A 19813-nucleotide genomic window follows, 5' to 3' on the forward strand; every position below is an offset into this window, starting at 1 on the left:
ACAACTACTTCTTGCTAAGTGCGCCACTTGCAGGGGCTGAACGTTGATCAATAGCAGAATATATTGTAACCGATATGCACTGAGAGTACAGAATACGCGAAGACAGTCTGGTGAGGTAACGAGCACACAGCTTTGCGACAGCAGGGATTCACAAAGGCGGTAACGGTCGTCGACATTGAGGACAGATGTTCTGCAAGGAGAATCTCAGACGTAGTCGAGAGATACAGAGACATCAGCGCACCTTGTACGTCAGCCACTATTTGAAAGAAAACACAAGACGCTAGGTGGTCAGAAATATTCATCAGTGCACACGATACGAAGGAAACTCACCCGCTCCAGGCACTCAGTGTGCTATTGATAATGACGAACGTGAGCTTTGATACCGGAATACAAAGCCGCAGGAAGTACTCACGAACAAATGGTGGCACGGCGCAAGACTGTATGTCTTTCTTGCCGTGGTGACCTTCCTGAGAAACGGGAGCCCGATAGCGGGTCGCTCCTTGGCGTCGCTCGACTTCGACCTTCGGCGCAGGGATGGGTCCACGAGAATGGCCTCCATGCAGATCGCGCAGTCGCCCAAGGTCTGTTCTGGGGCTTCTGGGTCCGGAAGCGGGATGATGGGATGGTAGTTGTACGTCTGGACACGCGAAACGCGCGTAGGTAAGAAGAAGCACGGGTCGACGTGCTCTTGCAAGAAGACGACGAAGACCTGCAATAGCATGATCAGTGCAACGAACCAAATCCATCCTGGCAATCACCATTCAGTGTGAGCACGGCTTGCTAACAACGCTTCGAGAACGATCGCGGAAGAACTCACCTCGAGGTTCGACGTCGAAAATGTTCTTCGGGCATCCCAAAAAGTCTGTTTCGGAACGAGCAAGCACTTAGAGACAGGCTAGTGCGCGAGAAGTAAGAGGAACCTACAACACACGAAGAATAATCGCCCCAGCGTCGACCCAATTAGGTACTCCGCAGATAACCCACTGCTCCGCGCGCGACGCGTAGACCGGTAGATTTGCATCAGCCACATGCATGAGTAGAGCGAGCCGATGAAGAAGAGCGGGAGCGACAGCATGATCACGATCCGGAACACAACGATGAGACACAGCGATATCATCATCCCTGTGTCATAGAAGCCAGAAGTCAGCATCGTATCCCCATGAACGCAATGCGTAGTCAGCGATATGCGCTGCTCGCAGCCATCAATGGTCTCTCGTCTGCATGGTGCAGATACGCGAGAGGACCACGCAGAGACACAACGATGCAGCGAAGAGACAGTTGAGGACGTACATAATCGCGCAGCAGGGTCCGTTCGGATATGGTGCAATAGAAAGCGGAAGAAGGATGGTCTTTCAGGTAAGGCGGGAGGTGGTGTGGGCACGACTGGGGGCACGCCGGTTGGTGCCGGCTGGTCAGCGGGACCCGAGGATGTTGGTGTACTTCCGTCCACCTGAGGTTGCGGTTGGGGCGGGGGTGCTGTGGTAGGTGCAGGTGCGGCTGGTCGGGGAGTTGGGGCATCCTCGGGAGCTTGAATCTGGCCGATCAACACTGCAAATTGCTGTTGCATGACCCGTGAGTATGCGACGACAGACTACACTGGCAGGTGCATACCGCTTCGTAGATGAAGAGTAGACACGCTAGACCTGCTGGCGCAAGTACCGACATTGACGGCCGCCCATCGGCAAGAATGGCCACAGTGACGTGCTATGGACGTAGTTCAGTGGTAATACGAGCAAAATGTTTATTACAACATACCCCAACAAAGGAGATCGCGTCGAGAAGACTTTGTATGAGGAATGTATATCGGGAGACGCGAGACAAACCAGCGGCAGAACTGCTCCGAGCCGCTTGCCTCCGGAACAGTACAAGGAGAAGGAAGTTAACGAGCGTGGATAAGCCAGCGTCTACATAACAGGAATGTCAGGTTTGAGCGAGGAAGCACGCGAAGGACGACGCACAAGTTGTGATCTTCCGGTACAACTTCTGGGTCCTGTCACAAGGTCAACTACTGAATGCGACAAGGTCGGACAATGTGACGTACTGCACTCCGACTGTATGCTTGATCTCGTACAGAATGCCACAGTCCTGGCTAAGTAGGACGCCTCCGAGGGATAGTTCGGGTGCTCTAACAGTGGTGATGCCAGTTGGCTCGTCAATCTCGTTTTCGAGCTCGTCCATAAGTTCTTTTGGTACTGTGGTCACATCAAGTTGACCGAAAAACCTGAACAGGCACTTCGTCTTCGGGCTCTCATCCTCTACAAAAGTTGAGTGTGATAGCCACATAGGAGAGAATAGCTCGTACCGTTGGACGAGGTGTCTTGCTCGAACGATCCTGCGTCGATTTTCTCCTTCAACTTCGATGCGCGAATCCTGATTTCTGCCTCAACGGCTCGCGCACTGTCGTTCCGGTATGTCTCGGGGACCAATGCAGGGAGATTGCGCAGATCTATACCGTGTCTACAGAAGAGCGGTGTTGTGAGCTGTCATTTCGGCTCGCAGAGCTAGGAATATACCCTGTAGATACTGCCAGTGCGTAGACTGTCCCAGTGGAAAGGACGTGGACACCTTCGAAATCCAGTCTGAGATCATCATCGCTCTTGGGTTCTGCCAAGTCGACTTTCCCCTACGCCTCATTCACACATTGTTCACGCGTGGAATTGGAGGGAGCTCACATGGATGATTGCGATACTCTTCGTCTCACCCTCTTCACTTTGCTTGTATGGGACTAGCTTATCACCGACATTCAAAGTGACCTTGTTCGACCGCGTCCAATTCCATGACCCTAGTCGTTCAGGGATCTCACTGAGGTTTGTGGTGAGCATCCACTGCTCAGCCAAATGCCGCCAGGGGGAGGTTTTCTCTGTAGCGTTGAGGGAGGTGAGGTTGTGAAGCTGGAGATCTCCGTGCCAGAAGCCAGTCAGATTGGAATAGTACGACCCTTGCTTGGGGTCGAGCTCGAGTCCAAATGGCAGGAACGCTGCCACCAACGGCGTAGTATTGGGGTCCTCGACGGGCTACGTACAAACAGGAGGATGACTATCACAAACATTCGCATTCGACATCAAAGCAAGGACTGACGAGGGTGAAGTTGCTCTCCGTGCCGTTCAGCCACGCACTGAAGTTGCCCAGCTGCCAGTTGAGAGATTGGAGGCCGTTCACATACAGGTCTCTTGTATTTGCAAGCTCGTCTCCGTGTCCGTTCATGAGCATGAAGAGGATGAAACTAAGGAAGAGAAGAGAAGGCACAGAGCTCCGCTGCTGGCGAGAAGGCGTGTCTGTACCATTCTCGAGGTCTCGGGTGGGGTCGTTCGCGGGCGTACTCATCGACCGGGTAATGCAAAGTAGATCAGGATGGTGAAGCTAAGTGTAAGCACGCTCGCCCTGCCGCAATGTAGCCAAAGAACCGAGGAAAGAGACCTAGTAACGAAATTAGGTGGAGGTTGAAGCGAGGGTAGCGTGACGCTCGTCCTGGCGCCGCCTTCGGGCCCTTGACCTCGATCCATCATGGTCCATCTCCTTTACCTCGATATCCAGCTCAGTCCCCTCTAGCAGGATTGCGGTGGCTTGCTACTGTGCTTCTGCGGATTGCTGCGTGGCTCGAAGATGACTTCTAGTGCCGCTCCGTAGTGGCTCGGCATTTGGTGGCATCAATTGTCCTCGCCATCCTACCACGGTCCAGGACAATTGCGCTCGCCTTGGTGCCTGGGCCGTTCGACAGCAGCCAGGATGATGTGGCCATAGACGGATATGTGTATAAAAGCAGCTGGTCTGTCGTAAGTGTCTCCAATTGCCGTACGACCATCGGCATGAGTAGATTCCACAAAGGCAGCTCGCGAGTACGTGTGCCACTCACTCAATACAAGCCCAGATGCATCCTTCGACTCTATTTGTAGGGCTTCGTACGAAACTCCTGAACAGACTCGCTAGATTTTTCAATAACGGCGCCGATCCGCAAGACGACGGCCAACGCCCCAGCCAAGGAACTGTTCGAGGAACCGCCTCATCCCGCTCCAACCACCATATCGCACCACGAACTCGGGATATTATGAAGCACCTTGCTCTCAACAGGGATTGCCTCACCACCATAGCGCAGAATACGTTCCTCACGGGGTACCCCCGGCCGACTGTCCGGTCTGTCGTTCCAATTTTGCCACCTCACGACTACCCGCGCTCGATGCCTCGCACGTTGGCGAAGATATTCCAGATTTTGTGTACGTCCTGGACGATTCCACTTCCGCGCCGCCCCCAATCTACGTCCGTGAGTGGCCAAGCCTCCCTAGGGACGCTCATGGTGCCCTCGACCTTGATACGTTCTTGCGACCCGGGACCAATAACACAACGCCTCGCCTTACGCATCTACGTTTGAACTCGGGCTGGCCGGTCTACGAAGGCCACCACGCATTTTCGTATCGTGCCGAGTTCTCTTACAGAGCCAGGACCAGTGGCACGTTACTGAGACGCCGCGTCGTGGCGAAGGTTGCGCATCAACGCTGCGTCGACCAGGGCATAACGCGACAAGAAGGATGGTTGCACGAGGCTAGCCTACCCATTACAGCCATGGTCGAATCTCACGGTCGCAGCTTGCTAGGAGATAAACTGGTCCATCGATATCCTGCCGTCACCCCACGATTACTCGGGCTGTACGTTCCATATGGCTCGCCGACGGACCCAAGTCACGCCAGCTGCAAATCAACAAGGGACTGCGCTCAGAGCCCTCCTATCCTCTTCATGGAGGACCGGCATACGTTCCATCGAGGTCGCAGCTTGACTCGGAAGCAGTTGTGTGCCTCCCGCCCCTCAGGCATATGAGGCAAATGCCACCGGGGTTAGGATAGCGGGCGGTGCTTTCCATACGTCGGCGTCTACCCGTGTATCAGAAAGTGTGAAATTGGGGCTACGCAGCAGCGCGCTCGCTTTCCTCTTACATTCCGATTGTGCAGTCGTGTAATCGCGGAGTCGGGTAAGCGACGCTAACTTGTATCCTATTCTGTACTATCAATTTACTCTTCGATGCGCGCAAAATGTGTCCACTCAAGGGCTTTGCAGGATACATAGACTTGAGCCTCGCCCTTCGCCGAACTCCTGCCGGAGAGAGCTCCAATCACAACTTAGGATCGACGCGCAGTTACACGAATGGGTACACAGGGTTGGCGAGTTTTGCCATCAATCGACTGCGTGCGTGAATAAGGACGTGGTTACGCAGCCTAGGGCCACGTAGCTAGTTGCGTGTAGTGGTTCTCCCACAGGCAAATGACATCCAAAAGGTGAGGTCCAAATGGACACCGCCTGCCTGGTATTCAGCCACCCCATAAGTAGGTGCACGGTGCCCCATAGTACTGTGCACGGTGCGTCCCTGCGCGCAACCGCAGATCAGTGCCAGATGGGGCCTGAATACCATAAGCGGACATTGCCTCGAGCGTCACTAGTGCAGACAGGGTTCCGCCGGCTCAGAAACCTATAAGTATCCGAACATACATGCAGTGCAGAACGCGCGCGCCCGTCGGCCAAGATGGCTCTCCGATGGGTACCTTGCGAAGAAGGCCCACTAATAGGACACGCCTGAACCAGCCTTGCTCCAGTCTTGCATGCGTGACGAGCGGCTAGATCCACGTGGTTTTGTAATCAACTGGTTTCGAGTCTACTGGGGCCCAATCCCTGCTTGAATCAACGACCCCCATCGAGGCTTGACAGCGCTTTCCTACCTTGACTCTCTATGGACAGTCCGGACTCCTCACTCACTTGCAGGCTGCTTCTCTCGCATGATGGGGTTTGACATAACGCTCTCTCTGTACCTGTATAAGCAGGGAGCTCGAATCCTTGAGACTCACCATCTCATTTTCTCTCTTCACGTCGCCCCCCTCTCTTTTAGGTTTTGCACTATCTACCTTGCCGCATCGCCCTCCTCGCTGCCGCTGGCCCTTGCGGCCAGCAGCACTCGGCGGACGCGATGGTTGACCTAGCAAAGACGCTTCACAACGTGGACATGGGTCGATTTTGCACAGACTTTTATGCAGCAACCGCGCAACACGGTACGCTTCTTCAAGTTGTACAGTTTACAAGTAATATATGGACTGACACCATTCATGCAGAGGGACTCACACGCAGTCCCATACTGCCAGGAAGCTCCAAAGAACTCAGAGTTGAACGGTCTCTTTCAGTGCCAGTACCTAGGCACGGACCAGCAGACGTTCGTCGGTGGCCTTGCGCTCGGATCGGCGGGCACCATTCCCTTCGAAGGGATACGTATTGGTGCTGGATGGACAACTTGTCTGACGCGCACTACTATCCAGAAGCCTACAGGAAGCGTTCTTTCCGGTACGAGGGCAATGTACCTTACATCACTTTCTTCTTCCACCCATACCTTCACAGACGCGTAACACCCCATTCCATGAACCAGAACTCGAAGGACTCGCCGTCCGATTCAAGCACCTGCGACACCAACTTCGTTGCCACCTTCACGGTACCCCTCTTGAAGATCACCCCATCCCATAGCTCCGTCCAGCTCTTCGGCGAGAAATAAAACATCTGCATCTCGCCGCCGCCTGGAGTCTTCTCAATAGTGGCGCCAGCATCCTCATCGGGGCGCGAGGCTTGGTACCCAATGATCATCGAGCCGGGCTTTGGGGACAGGAGGCTCGCGATGGCGCGTGCGAGGCGGACTTGTGCCTCTTCGGTCCCGAAGAGGTGGAATACAGCACATATGCTGACAGCGGAGACGTGGCCCCGGAGCGGGTTGAGCGAGGTGAGCGAGGTGATGTCGGGGGCGGGCGTAGTGGGCGCGGTGTAGAACGGCTCCACGATTTGGAGGAAGCCCATGTCGAAGGCGTCTCCTGCGAGGAACGGGACAGGGAATGTCTCTTGGCTAGTGTTGAATAATTTGTGGCCCAACTGCCAGAACTCTGTATGTGTATCGACTCGATGAGAATGTGTCCATAAGGAGCATCGGCGAGCTCTGGACATACCAGGTGCTAGATCGGTCGCCACAACACTTTCCATAGGATAGCCATCTGCGATCGCCTTCCTGACATCGACGCCAACTGAGACAGTCGTGATCAGCCAAGTCACGGTACAAGAATGGTCATAATGTACAGAAGCATCCAGTATCGAGATAAATAGGATCCTTGCGGGACCTCCCCAGCTCGAGGAACTTGTCATATCCAGGGAGTTTTGAGAGTGATAATCTGGAGATACAGAGGTGTCAGACTCCCGCACATTATCACTGGCGGAAAACGTGCTTGGTGAAGCAAAAGCGGGAAATGCATGGATAAGCATGGACCTGAATAACAACTTCAGCTTGAAAACCCAGTAGCGTCCGAAGCAGATCCTCCACCTTGAACGCTTCCCGCTGGACGGCGAACATATGTTCCTTGAGTTTGTCTGGATCGTCGATCCCAGTTTCAGCCATGAAGAAATGGAGCTCTTCGCCTGAGAGGGAGTATTTGGACCGCTCAGGTATTATGCCTGGAGTCTCGAATGGCTTCGGTATCGCGGAGGGCATGGTCCGTAAAGGGGGGATGAAGGCAATTTCACAACTTACGACTAGCCACGGGGAACTTGGTATTTAACTACCGCCTGCCCTCTGCCCTCACCCTGCCTTCACCTGCCATAGTTGGTTTCGGACACACTTGAGTTCTGTCGTGACGTAGGTGTATGCGTGCCAATCCGGCGGCGACGTCAGCTTTGCACCCTCAATATGTTGTGACATGCATCAGATCGAAGCATGGACACACTCTTTCCCGCTGCGATTTGCAAATGCATATGCACTACTGCAACGGGAAAGAATTTGGATTCACTGGATCGGCGAAGAAGATGTGGCGGTATGTGTAGAGACTACAACGGCGGTTATAACCCGAAGGGCAATCTGGCCTCGACGGTTTTTAACCTACCTACCGCATGCAGAAAGAGAGCAGCCGAGCAGCGCGCGTAGGCACGGCTGTCACGCGCTCATCAAAATGCGATACCCGAGCTATGGGCGCGAGCAGCGAGGTCGAGGGCCCTGCCCATGGCAGTTGGAAGAGGGAGAAACCAAAGCAATCAGTATGTAGTATGCATGCACATAGCAAGCCTTAGGGCGAGCGGGCCTGTGGCGGCAGTCACGATGGCCGAGGCGGGAGGCGGATATCGGCAGAGAAAAGGTGCTGATGGTAAGCGTGTGATGGAAGAGCCACCCCGGATGTGTGCACAGACAATTCCGGACAGGCACGGTAGGCATCACGTGAAGGGGGAAAGGGAGGTTTGAAACCATCATGGCCCGATCCCCCTTCGGGTTATAACCGCCGTTGTAGGTTACTCCGGTATGTAGAGAGATGATAAAGGCCGCGTGGACCGAGAAGAGTGCCGTCCAACACCAGAGTATGCCGCGAGATTCTGGGAACTTTGGCGGGACGACGACTCCGTTGATCAAAGCACCTTCTGACTGTGCATTGCCTCGCGTAGAAACTTCTTTGTCCCTGTTCGGTTCCATGATGAAAACCCATACAAGGTTAGACTCTTCGTATATGCAAGCCGTAGTCTTCAGAAAGGGACATCTTCGCCCATCAGGCAGCGGTCGTACAACTTCTCAGAGCTTCTGAGTTGACTCCTCAGACCTCAACATTTTGGGAGTGGAACGATGTACTTGCACATCGGAGGTTACATTTAGCAGTTGTTTGTAGCATCTAGATGATAGGAAGATGTCACACGTACAGTATCAACGGCAGCTGAACAACGTGCCGATCACACCCTGACTGGATAGATGCGTCGCATGATTGGGTCAGCCGGGCACATTGCGAACGACCTATCGGAGCCACTTCAGCCCAGTTGTACACATACAACCTTGCGATGCTGTATATCAGTATTTGCAAATTCCGGAGCTTCTTGCAAACCATCTCGTATTCATAGACGCGGTGTGTGGCGACACATCCATAATCGTCACTTACCTGGTGCAGTGACGTCCGTGAGATACTCAGGAGCCATCCTTGATGTATCCTTATGAACTAGTCAATGATTGTTTCCGGAGACCGAATACAGGCGGTCAAACCTGTCGTGGCGTAGTCGTACGATCCGAGAGAGTAGAGAGGGAGACGTTCTTCACAGGCTCAGAGTCTCGTAACAGACCACTCCAACATTTGGTATGTCTGGTCCGTCGTATGATCCATAAGTCGCGCCTCGACCCTGACCGTGCCCTTCCAGAAGAGCTTCCCGTCCCACAGCTCGGTCCAGCTCTCCGGAGAATGACAGAACAAGCGAAAGTCCGTCCCCGCCGTCCCTTGACCTACCCTCACGCCCGCTTCCTCGCGGCCAATATGATAGCCGAGTATCATCGAGCCTGGCTCCGAAGAAAGCAGGCCGGCGATGTTCTGCGCTAGCTGGAATTGTGCTTCTTCGGCGCTAAAGAGGTGGAAGATTGCGCAGACGGATATGACGGAGACGTGACCGTGCAGAGAATTGAGGGACGTCAGCTCCGAGAGGTTGAGACGGGGTGTAGACGGTGCGGTGTAGAGGGGCTCGACGGCCTCGAGGAAATCGGGTTTGAATGCGTCTCCAGCGAGGAACGGAATGGGGAACGTCTTAGGGGTTGTCTTGAAGAGCTTGTGGCCAAGATTCCAGAAGTCTATAAGCTCAATGCAGGTGAGTATGATTGAAGGACAAAGTAAGGGCATATCTACTCGCCTGGGATGATGTCGGTAGTGATGATATTCTGCATGGGATACCCGTCCAGTACAGCCTTTCTTACATCCGTCCCAACTGCACAGAGCAAGTAAGCATCGTAAGGAGCGGGTGGATCTGAATCAACACTCACAGCAACATCCGAGGTCCAGGTAGATGCTGTTGCGAGCCTTACCGAGTGCGATGAGCTGATCATAGGCGGGCAATTTCGACAGCTTCAGCCTGTAACTATGATCAGATCAGACTGTTGATCTTATCGGGCGTAATCACATACTTCAGAAAAGAGAATGTAGCGATGCAGGGATAAGCATGAGACTGAATCAAAGGCCATCAACAGTGTAAGTGACGGCAGAGAGTGTATCAACGAGCCTTGTACGCATCACGCTGGACAGCGATGATATGCTCCTTTAACAGCACTTCGTCGGTGATGCCTGTCATCGTTTTGAAGAAACTGAGCTCGTCGCCTGACAGTGAATAAAACTCCTCAGTGCCATCGATAGCACGTTTGGACGCGAAAGCTCTGGGAGTAGTTTCGACCATGGAAGTAGATAGGGGAGGGGATTTAGATCACGAAGCAAAGTGTATGAACGATGTTACCACTGCGAAGAAGTGACGTTATATACGTACAACCCCCTGACTAGTAAATTCCCCTCAGTCGGCGTTCCTGCGGGCTGAGAAACAAACTTTGGGACAGCGCCATGGTGCTCAGTGGCAGAGCTAGGACTTGATAGAAGAACATGGGCTGTCGTCCCTGTCAAGAATCCCGGATCCCGCACGCATCTGGCATTCTATGGGTTACCACATGACAGGCAGACGCCCGGTAGGGCCTGGAGGTCACGCCGAAGTCTGCCGAGCGTCGTAACGAGGTTTAGTCTGCATAACAATTCGAGGAAGTCCAATGCCTAGTTGTTCGACAGCGTCTCGAGACTTCTTTATGCGTTATCTGGGAAGCACACATGCCATCGGTCGGCAGCCGGCCAAGGTCTAGGAGGTACCTGGTGTCCTTGAAGTACACTGTCGTGTGAGCTTCTCTTCCCGAGACGTACTAGCTACTAATTGAAGTTCGGCCATGGGAACGTCAAGTGTTGATAGGGGTACTCAATCCGAAAATTGCCCCGCTTTTCAACGACGAGTTGGATGAGGCATCGACCCCGGTCGAAAGGCGATGAGTCGATAGCTTCTTTTCTGCTGCTCCAGACAAAGATGATGAGTGTATTCTGGAGATCGAGAGAGTGATCACCTACTATCAATTGTTGATGCGAAGTGATGGTACGTATAATGCGAGGCTAGCTCGACTCAACTGTTGTTGCGGCCAATCCTCAGCGCTAGTGGCCGGCAAGAACCGGAATATGTCATCACGAGAAGTTCCAGAGATGGCAATTCGTAACGTGCCGCAGCCTGCGTCAACTTCTCACAAGTACCACCCATAGATTCTTTACCACTCGAGAAATCTGATTGCTTAACTGTCTACCGGAACTACTCATGTCGAAGGCACCTCTTTCTCGGATCAAGCATACGTTACACTGCCTAAATTACGCCGTTGCTAGGGGGCTAGTGAGTTCATTGTCTACTAAATCTTCCGTCGGTATGTATGTGTGTCGCTGGCAGGGAGTTCGTAGCAGCACTTCCATATTAGCCACGTTGTGATTTATCACTTCATCACGTTATATGAACGGCCGCGGAGGCCAGAACGACCGGCGGCGTCACTTGTCCTCAAGAACCACTCACTTCTTACTCCTGGTTATTGGGGCTCGCTGGGATGCATCGAGCCCAGAAGGCCGCCTGTTCCAGTTGTCTGGGTATGTGTTTAAGGTGCTTGCAGGACCGGCCTTTACCGGGGATGTTCGGAGAGCGTAAGTTTATAAGCAATGGAGCTGTTAGCCGGTTTAGTGGTTTACTAAGCTGTGTCGGTCTTGAAACGCCGGGAGGGATTGTACGTACCGCGTAGTAGACAGGATGGCATGTAAAAGCTGTCTCGCAGAACGGAGTAAGGTAGCACGACCTTCCCCGTCTCAGTTCTTCGTCTGTTCTAGCTACCTTCAGTACCATTTTCAAGAGATGTTTTCTCGCCTCGCTTCGCTGCTCCAGCTCGTGGTCCTCCTCGGGACTGCTACCGCTTCGCCGACACACGACACTCCAGCGGTTGTTCGTCCCATCACAGTGTCCATCTCGACCTCCTCCGACCTCTCCTCATCGCCGTCGTCATTGTCTGCGGCCTCGTTGTCTTCGACCGCTGCGTCAACGTCATCTCCTTCGACACCTCTTGCAACTGCGGCCTTGGATAAAGCACAGGTCATCGGAATTGTCAACGGATCAGTTACCACCTTCAACGGCATTCCGTTCGCCGAGCCACCGTGAGTACACTCCATGATTCGAAAGGGAACAATTTTAATCAGTGCTATCACAGAGTAGGCGACCTCCGTCTCCGCTTTCCCGTACCCATCCACGGCTACAACGGCACAATCGATGCCACCCAGCCTGCGACGCAATGCATTCAGCTCGAACCGCAGATCCGTGTAGACATGCCGCCGCAGATGCTTCAGGATGTGGTAGCCTACTCCGCCAGCGTCCTCCCTACGAGCTCGGCTCCACAAAGTGAAGATTGTATGTGCCAACCTCACTTGGCCACTACGGACACTAACCTTTCTTAAAAACCTTAGGCTTGAACATCAACGTGCAAATACCTACTGGTACTAAGCCTGGAGAAAAGCTCCCTGTGGTTGCTGTATGTTGGAGTTACATGTGGCCCGCTACAGATCACTTACGCTCTTGCTGCCTTTACAGTATATCTTCGGGGGTGGCTTCGTCGTTGGCTCGAATGCACAGTACGTATACGGTTGCCGCTCTTGATTATATATATATTGGGTCTGATTCAGCTTCATTCGTAGGATATCCGGTGATGCGCTTGTCGCCAGGTCGGTCGAAATGGGGCAGCCCGTCATCTTTGCTGCGATGAACTACCGCCTCCACGCTTTTGGCTTCCTCGGTGGCAAGGAAGTCAAGGATGCCGGCGTTGGCAACCTTGGTCTCCATGACCGTGAGTACACGCATCTATTTTCAGCACGATCTCCGAACTGAGAGCATGGGCGCAGAGCGTGCAAGCTGGTTGGCGTCGCCGGTCAGGAAGGGAGAGCCGGCAGCAGGGTCATTCGGATAGAGGTTGAAGAGAGGCTCGAGGAGCGCAGCAGAGGGGACGTGAGGGAAGAAAAACTGGTGCACGTAGTCACGGAACTGCTGCTCAGTCCTGTGTACATCATAAGCGATAGATTCGAAGGAGCATGGGTACTGAAGACGTACGTGATGTTGAAGCTTCCGGTGGCAAAGATCGTGCCTTCGTCCAGCGCGTCCCCCGAGATGAACGGAATGTCCGCGACCTGGTTGGCAAGTACCAAATGCTCCGGAGGCGCGGTCAAGAACTTGCCATCCGCCCGAGGAGCCCAGGGAGTAGCAAGACCCGGATAGCCAAAGAGACTTGGGATTGTACCAGCAGCCGCGGTGAGGTTGGCAGCGGGGAGTTGGCGTAGACACTCAAGCGTGTCATCAGCAACGTTGCACCCTGCAGCATCAACGACGCGGTCGTAGATCGGCTGGAGCTCTTCAATGTACCCAGTGGGGATTGTGGAGCCGGCGCTCATGACTGACCCACGGAAGAGGCCTTCAGTATTACCACCATTCGTGACCATCTGGAGCGCCGAGGAGATCGCGCCAGAGGATGGCCCCCAGAGGGTGACCTTCTCGGGATCACCACCGAAGGCGGCGATATTCTTCTGGATCCAGCGGAGAGCCTGGCCGATGTATAAGCGGATGGCGGCTTTCCAGGGCGACATGATCTTCCAGGCGCCCCGCAGGTTTATCCTCGACCAGCGTTCGTCCAAGCAACCCACTTGGTCCTACAGTACGTCCACCTCCTGCTAATCAAGTTTGCAACGGTAAGGACTGATTCAAGTTGTCGGACATCAGTCAGCGAACGCGGCGCTGTTCCCGGACTGGGCTTCGCACACGGGACCGACATTGCTTCTGCGATCTCCGGACAGGAGCTCGCGGACTACATCATCCAGTTCACAGCGACGCAGGACCCGAACGGGAAGAACGGCACCGCGTCGGAGCATACCATCTACTGGCCCAAGTACGACACCGCGAAGCGGCAGGTGCTGTCGGTCCTCAACGACTCGCTTGCGATTGGAAACGATACGCTGCGCCTGGAACCTATAGCAAGTCTTACTGCACTCAGCCTCGCGTTCCCGCTGTAAGCGAATTTGCGCCATTGGTGATTGGACTGTCAGCAATGAACCGTGAAGTAAGCGATTTGAAGTCTATCTAGCTATCCTTGATGAGATGCTCTGTCTTTACACCGGACTTACCGTATTTACTGGAATGTCGTGAGGAATGCCGCTCTCCATTGCCGTTTAATCACCCCTTCGGACTTGCTAGTAGGTCGATGGTAGCACGCCGAGGGTTATTGCTACTCATAAACCTCTACGCCTCTCTTCCACCACTAATCTTTCAGTGGGTTAGGATGGGATTCTATGAAATACTCAGATTGTCTTCGTCATGCTGTGCGATGGTTCTCCCCTGCCCACCCTCGCCGGCTGTGCGCAAGAGGCGTCCTTACAAGCTCGCCGCATCTAGTCACTTACCCACCGCCTCGGCGTTTCCATTTCTGTGCCCGAGGCTGCTGATATTGCTCCAAGCCTCGACGATCAGTTTGCGAGCTATGTTTCGCAAAAGTGGTTCCTCCGATCCTCGGTAGCCGCTTCTTGAGCTGTACCCGCCCGACGTCTCTGCCGGCTCGCCATTCGACACTCGCACCGCCAACGCGTTCACACCTCAATCTAAACGCATTGCTGCGCTCCAGGTGGATCTTTCAAGCTCCCCGTCGCATGCTTCTCGACAGGTGCTCCGGCGTACAGACTGCGTACAATTTCCGTGCATGTGATTTTTGCTCGTCTCCCTGATACGCCGTGACCTTTGATCCCCAGGCTATACTTCGCAATATATGCCCGCGGCAATCTCCCTAGGATCGGCAGTTCTCATGGCAGAGATTTTTTTGACGCGTACGGTCCTGATGATACGACTGAGTTCTTCGTGCGTTTCGTGAACACCCTCTTGGACCCTAACGCGAAGACTGGCGTCCACTGGCCAGTGTTCCACTCTATCGTACGCCCGACCCTCACGTTCTCAGACAATACAAGTCAGCCCATTCAGGCGACAAGGGATACTGACGAACGTGTGGTCTCAGGAAGTTCCCATGAATGAATACCATGTAAGTATGTCGTGGTCACTAGGGCGCGTCTGTTAGGGCGCTAATCCGCGTGGGCTTTACTTGAACCACGACCATCGTCAATTAATGTGCCCGAGCGGCCTCTCGTCTTCTTCTCTAGGTGTCTAAGACTGGCTGACCTCTCTTGTGTATGAAAGAACGAACCTCTATTCATGGCAAGTGGGACCGACCAAGTGCCACGGAGCCATTGGTATAATCCGTGACGTGTCTATGCACTCGTCATTTATCGATCGTAGAATCGCCCCCCCCCCATAATGCTGTGGGTCCGTGAGCACTTCAGCGGTTCGTACGTATGCAATTTGAGACGCACAGTCCTCTGATCTCTCGGATTCCTCGGCATCTGTCTTCCGTTCACATGAGCGTCGAAAATACCTGGACGGAGTCCCATCATCCCGTTCATGAGGTGCTCGGTGATCCTTCTATTGCCATATCCTTCTGGAACTTCGCAAAGCCTTGCTGCATGGGGGACCCTTGAGGTAACACAGCCGTAAATCGATGGCTTCGAGCATGGGAGTGATAGTCGCCTGACCGGCATTTTGCTTATTGAACGGTGCCAGTTATTTGCGGTGTCCGCCCTTCTGTCTCTACACAAGCTTCGGCCTAGCTCTTGAAGGTACAATGAATTTACTATTGCTGACGTAGATCATGCTGATGGAACAACGCCTCGGTTCCAGAAATGCGCAGTTTCGTATAAGAGCGCAGCCTGACGAACATGTGGGCAAGGTGACTCCGCGATAATGTCGACCATGATTGTACACCTCGTGTTCGTTTCGCTGTGCCTTATTGGCACTGTGTCAACGGTGACTGCAGGTCCCCCTGTTGTCAAGCTGGATGAAGCTACCGTCAGAGGTTTCACGGAAGGGACGTCAACCTCGTTCCTCGGTATTCCATTCGCTCAGCCCCCGTATGTCTGTCGTTTAGACATCTACCTCTCATGAATGTTACTCACTATCACTACGTTATAGTGTCGGGAAGCTTCGCTTGCAGCTCCCCCAACCCATCGCGAAGTACACAGGAGTGATCAATGCGACGACATTCGGGAACCAGTGCATACAGCAGACGATCATCCCACCTACTATTCCTCCCAATCTCCCTCCCGCGATCACACCATTCGTTGATGCCATGGCGACCCCTCTCAGCGTGCCCCAGAGCGAGGACTGTACGTACAGATACTTGCGCTAGTCCATATGTTCCTGATAGTGCTCGCAGGTCTGAACATCAACGTCATTGTTCCTGCCGGGACTCAGCCTGACGCAAAGCTCCCAGTCGCCGCAGTGAGTGGGGGCGGCCGCATATAGTCGCCGATTGTACTCACAGATGCCATGCTGTGATTAGTGGATATATGGCGGAGGGTACCAGATCGGCTCCAACGCGGTGTGCGTGCCTTTCCGTACCACCAGTAGCCCTCTTCTGATGCATCAGTGCCCAGGCGGCCTGGTGCGGTTATAGTGAACAGATCAATCGAACTTGGCCAGCCGGTGATCTTTGTGTCCATGAATTATCGGTACGTCCGCCCGCGGTTCCGGTTATGCCATGTCTAAGCTCGATTTCACCCTCATAGCCTCAGCGGTGAGCATGTCTTGCGATTGCGGACGAACTCACTGGCACTCACATGTTCTCAGCTTTCGGGTTCTTGGGAGGAAGTGAGATACAAAAGGCAGGATTGGGTAACCTCGGCCTCCAAGATCGTGAGCAGCCCGAATACTATCGAGACAGTCTGCTCCCAATTTCGATGACATTTTGTACAGAACGGGAATCTCTCCGATGGGTGCAAAAGCACATATCCGCATTTGGAGGGGACCCGACAAAAGTCACCATGTGAGTCTCACAACGTGCTGAGACCCTCGTCTACTCACCTCTACTCGAACAGCTGGGGAGAGAGCGCAGGAAGCCAGGCGGTGACATTCCAGATGATAACCAACGGTGGCAACACCGAAGGGCTCTTCCGCGCAGGATGGATGGAATCAGGCTCCGCACTCCCCACCGGCGACTTCTCAAAGCTACAGCCAACGTTTGACCTCATCGTTTCGGAGACTGGATGCTCGTCTGCTTCAGATGTCCTAGGGTGCCTCCGTGAGGTTTCCGCGGAAGCTATGTCAGCCGCGATGGATAAGACGCCGGCGTTCTTGTCATTTCAAGTTCGTGAGAGGATACCGGCCATGTAACCGACGGGGGCTGATTTGTTGAAATAGTCGCTCAATACGCCGTGGATGCCCCATGCAGATGGCGTGTTCTTGACAGACGGTCCGCAAAAGCTTGTCCTGGATGGGAGCGTGGCCGACATCCCCTTCGTGGTCGGTCAGTATCGTCCGTACGATGTTTGCTTTCCGAACTTCACGGCGTGTTGGCGCAGGTTCTTGCGAAGATGAAGGAACGCTGTTTTCCCTTGCCTTGCTCAACATCACGTAGGTCTCATAGGTCTTAGGAAAAAGTTCCGATTCTATTGGGAGCTGACACCGTAGACAGGACCGACGAAGCAGCCGCAGCGTACCTCAAGAGCAACTACTTCCCGAACGCCTCGGATGCCACTATTTCACGGCTCCTTGAGCTTTACCCTGCGAGTCCTGCCGCGGGCTCGCCCTTTGGGACCGGGGATGCGTTCGCATTCACACCTGAGTTCAAGCGCCTCGCGGCGTTCCAAGGCGACTTCATCTTCCAGGCTACCCGGCGCTTCCTCCTGAATCAGCGAGCAGGAAAGCAGGTCGTGAGATCCTTTTGTAAGTCGCCAACTCCTTCCGCGCGCTGCTGTCAAAGCTCGGCGTACTGATTGCGAGGATTAGTCAACGAACGTGACAAGATCACTGGACTCGGAGCGGTGAGTGCACTCATTGCCTTAGACGTCCTCCACACCAAGCGCTCTACTCGGTTCTCCAAAACTGTCATTACGTACGTACTAATAATTGCAACTCCGAACTCGCAGACACATACGACGGAGCTGCCGAATGTCTTTGGTGGAGGCGATATGACTGACTTCCTCGTCCGCTTCGTCAATACGCTCGATCCCAACGGTAACCCAGAGATCGACTGGCCTGAATACACTACGGAATCGCCCCAGCTTCTTGCTTTTGTGGAGGGAGGGAGGAACCTGACAATTGTTCCTGACACATTCCGCAAGGAAGGGATGGACTTTGTGATGCAGTTGAGTCTTGTGGAGCCCCTTTGACTTGTGCATATATTCGCATAGCAACATTCAGCATCTATTCGGTTATAGACATTCCTCCTCTCGGCATCATTCGTAGACTCGGGCGTTGAGCGCTGTGCTGTCAAGTACATGTACACCCTTTGTGCTCGCGCGTCGACAAATCTGGTAGGTCTAGTGTCTACCATCCATTGATAGTATCTCCCCTCTCGGTTCGGTGTATCTAGGAGCAGGTGAGTATGCTTCTTGTGAACGTTATCGTCAAATGACTCACGGCCGTGATGTCAGAGTGCTCTGATATGGACATGCACCATCTGCAGTACAGCTGGGGTTCGAACATGCATATCGTGCTCTAAGACGCCGCTATAAGGAAGCAGATGCATGAATACCCCCTATATCTCCTCCAGGACCCCCTCGCATTCTCCACGCACGGTAGTCCCCTGCATCTCAGCTCACTTGCCTTCTACACTCTGACTCATGTCTACGACAACGGAGACCACTGTCATCGCCGCCAAGGTAGCACTGCCTTGGGTTTCCCTTGAGGAGTCCGAGAAGTTCTACAACCTTAATGAGCAAGAGATTGCGTTCTTCAAGTCTGCGACGGGCATCCACGATGAAGCTGCCCTCAAGGAACACATGATCGCTATACAGCGGGAGGCATACGCTGTGAGCCAGCAGTTCTTGCATCGTGTTGACATTCTGATGACTGATTTTGTGTTTTTCGCGGGTAGATTCACGCATTCCCTTGCATACGGATGTTCTCTTTTACTAAGTAAGCCGACGGTCACCGGACACGCCCTGGCCTATCTGCTGATACGAATCGGGCAGACTGAAGCTCGCACGTCTTCCTGGCTATGAAAAACTACTGGAACTTGGAAAGTCGCGCAAGAATCCCATCTTCCTTGACATCGGTTGCTGCTGTAAGTTGTATGCCTTTCTGTGTGACGCAACAGCTCCTCATTACTATGGCAGTTGGGAATGACGTGAGGAAGCTGGTCGCTGACGGCTACCCCATGGAGAGCTGTATGGCTACCGACCTCCACCCCGAGTTTCTCAAACTCGGCCACAAGCTTTTCAACACTACCCCAGAGACATACCGTGTACCCTTCCTCGCAGGCGACTCCCTCAACCCGGAGTTCCTGGCCGTCACACACCCCTTCTACACGAAACCCTACACTACCGTCCCCAAGCTCTCGTCGCTCACGTCGCTAAACCCCCTCCATGGCCACGTCTCCGCCATCTCGGTCTGTTCGGTCTTCCACGTCTTCGACGAGGCTGGTCAGCTACAGCTCGCTCGGGCGATCGCTGGCCTACTCTCCCCCGAAACAGGCTCGATGCTCATCGGTGTCCACTCCGGCCGGCCCGAGAAGGGTACATTCATTACTCGCGCGGGAGGCAAGGATGTCTCGACCTTCTATCACTCTCCTGAAAGCTGGACGGCCCTGTGGGATGGAGAACTCTTCGTCAAGGGCACCGTGAAGGTTGAGACCAAGTTGATTGAAACGGGGGGTTGGGACTTCCAAGAGAACACCGATCGGTATTGGTTCCTGTACTGGTGTGTGACGAGGGTGTAGTAAGTTGGTGGCATTGCTATGGTAAACGGCCCCTTCGTCCATAGAGATCATCTAGACAGGCGGTTCAGACGGAATATCGGGTATACGGTTTGCGTCCAAATACAAGTAATTCATGATCCAGTGAAGCAGGACCCGCGTACAGCATGTAATGGGGAAAACTGGGTGGCCGTG

At 53.8% G+C, this 19813-nt stretch overlaps 8 protein-coding genes across 8 annotated transcripts; 5 read left to right on the forward strand and 3 right to left on the reverse strand.

The window, feature by feature from the left end:
- Window positions 1-65: 65 nt before the first annotated feature.
- On the reverse strand, window positions 66-3414 carry DICSQDRAFT_161991 (uncharacterized protein). Its single transcript, XM_007366676.1, has 15 exons — window positions 3079-3414; window positions 2673-3014; window positions 2514-2623; window positions 2303-2457; window positions 2042-2255; window positions 1959-1990; window positions 1756-1904; window positions 1612-1704; window positions 1291-1558; window positions 925-1122; window positions 818-862; window positions 413-747; window positions 331-351; window positions 242-256; window positions 66-190 (listed from the first exon to the last, which is right to left on the reverse strand). The coding sequence occupies exons 1-15, from the start codon at window positions 3322-3324 to the stop codon at window positions 149-151; spliced, it is 2265 nt and encodes a 754-aa protein (XP_007366738.1). The 5' UTR covers window positions 3325-3414; the 3' UTR covers window positions 66-148.
- A 1093-nt stretch (window positions 3415-4507) lies between these two features.
- Window positions 4508-4975, forward strand: DICSQDRAFT_137414 (uncharacterized protein). Its single transcript, XM_007366677.1, has 2 exons — window positions 4508-4599; window positions 4674-4975. The coding sequence occupies exons 1-2, from the start codon at window positions 4558-4560 to the stop codon at window positions 4833-4835; spliced, it is 204 nt and encodes a 67-aa protein (XP_007366739.1). The 5' UTR covers window positions 4508-4557; the 3' UTR covers window positions 4836-4975.
- Window positions 4976-6008: 1033 nt separating this feature from the next.
- DICSQDRAFT_147813 (uncharacterized protein) lies at window positions 6009-6377 on the forward strand (the record flags this gene model as incomplete). Its single annotated transcript, XM_007366678.1, has 2 exons — window positions 6009-6029; window positions 6090-6377. 2 exons carry the CDS (start codon window positions 6009-6011, stop codon window positions 6375-6377), a joined length of 309 nt encoding a protein of 102 aa, XP_007366740.1.
- Window positions 6364-7498, reverse strand: DICSQDRAFT_62537 (uncharacterized protein; the record flags this gene model as incomplete). The annotated part of the gene is made up of 5 exons (XM_007366679.1): window positions 6364-6899; window positions 6963-7037; window positions 7090-7181; window positions 7221-7276; window positions 7331-7498. 5 exons carry the CDS (start codon window positions 7496-7498, stop codon window positions 6364-6366), a joined length of 927 nt encoding a protein of 308 aa, XP_007366741.1.
- Window positions 7499-9077: 1579 nt separating this feature from the next.
- On the reverse strand, window positions 9078-10445 carry DICSQDRAFT_155718 (uncharacterized protein; the record flags this gene model as incomplete). The annotated part of the gene is made up of 5 exons (XM_007366680.1): window positions 10018-10445; window positions 9923-9963; window positions 9782-9870; window positions 9652-9726; window positions 9078-9592 (listed from the first exon to the last, which is right to left on the reverse strand). The coding sequence occupies exons 1-5, from the start codon at window positions 10186-10188 to the stop codon at window positions 9078-9080; spliced, it is 891 nt and encodes a 296-aa protein (XP_007366742.1). The 5' UTR covers window positions 10189-10445.
- A 1261-nt stretch (window positions 10446-11706) lies between these two features.
- DICSQDRAFT_127653 (alpha/beta-hydrolase) lies at window positions 11707-13898 on the forward strand (the record flags this gene model as incomplete). The annotated part of the gene is made up of 8 exons (XM_007366681.1): window positions 11707-12002; window positions 12056-12252; window positions 12309-12373; window positions 12433-12473; window positions 12537-12685; window positions 12728-13056; window positions 13231-13543; window positions 13609-13898. The coding sequence occupies 8 exons, from the start codon at window positions 11707-11709 to the stop codon at window positions 13896-13898; spliced, it is 1680 nt and encodes a 559-aa protein (XP_007366743.1).
- A 1777-nt stretch (window positions 13899-15675) lies between these two features.
- On the forward strand, window positions 15676-18092 carry DICSQDRAFT_107371 (carotenoid ester lipase precursor; the record flags this gene model as incomplete). The annotated part of the gene is made up of 14 exons (XM_007366682.1): window positions 15676-15833; window positions 15895-16088; window positions 16139-16203; window positions 16265-16305; window positions 16359-16433; window positions 16491-16498; window positions 16552-16617; window positions 16678-16747; window positions 16800-17067; window positions 17122-17227; window positions 17283-17334; window positions 17396-17646; window positions 17710-17744; window positions 17850-18092. The coding sequence occupies 14 exons, from the start codon at window positions 15676-15678 to the stop codon at window positions 18090-18092; spliced, it is 1632 nt and encodes a 543-aa protein (XP_007366744.1).
- Window positions 18093-18545: 453 nt separating this feature from the next.
- DICSQDRAFT_62522 (uncharacterized protein) lies at window positions 18546-19642 on the forward strand (the record flags this gene model as incomplete). Its single annotated transcript, XM_007366683.1, has 4 exons — window positions 18546-18734; window positions 18800-18840; window positions 18897-19009; window positions 19041-19642. 4 exons carry the CDS (start codon window positions 18546-18548, stop codon window positions 19640-19642), a joined length of 945 nt encoding a protein of 314 aa, XP_007366745.1.
- Between the last annotated feature and the right edge of the window lie 171 nt (window positions 19643-19813).

This window comes from Dichomitus squalens, assembly GCF_000275845.1.
Source record: "Dichomitus squalens LYAD-421 SS1 unplaced genomic scaffold DICSQscaffold_19, whole genome shotgun sequence".
Classification (NCBI taxonomy): Eukaryota; Fungi; Basidiomycota; class Agaricomycetes; order Polyporales; family Polyporaceae; genus Dichomitus; species Dichomitus squalens.

Bases quoted from the DNA above. Each gene is read 5' to 3' on its own strand.
- DICSQDRAFT_137414 (XM_007366677.1), top strand. From the start codon at position 4,558: ATGGTCGAATCTCACGGTCGCAGCTTGCTAGGAGATAAACTG. The intron at 4,600-4,673 runs GTCCATCGATAT...GACGGACCCAAG, and splicing joins GCTTGCTAGGAGATAAACTG to TCACGCCAGCTGCAAATCAA.
- DICSQDRAFT_161991 (XM_007366676.1), bottom strand. From the start codon at position 3,324: ATGAGTACGCCCGCGAACGACCCCACCCGAGACCTCGAGAATGGTACA. The intron at 2,458-2,513 runs GTATATTCCTAG...GCTCTTCTGTAG, and splicing joins GCACTGGCAGTATCTACAGG to ACACGGTATAGATCTGCGCA. The intron at 1,123-1,290 runs GTACGTCCTCAA...TCTATGACACAG, and splicing joins GGACCCTGCTGCGCGATTAT to GGATGATGATATCGCTGTGT.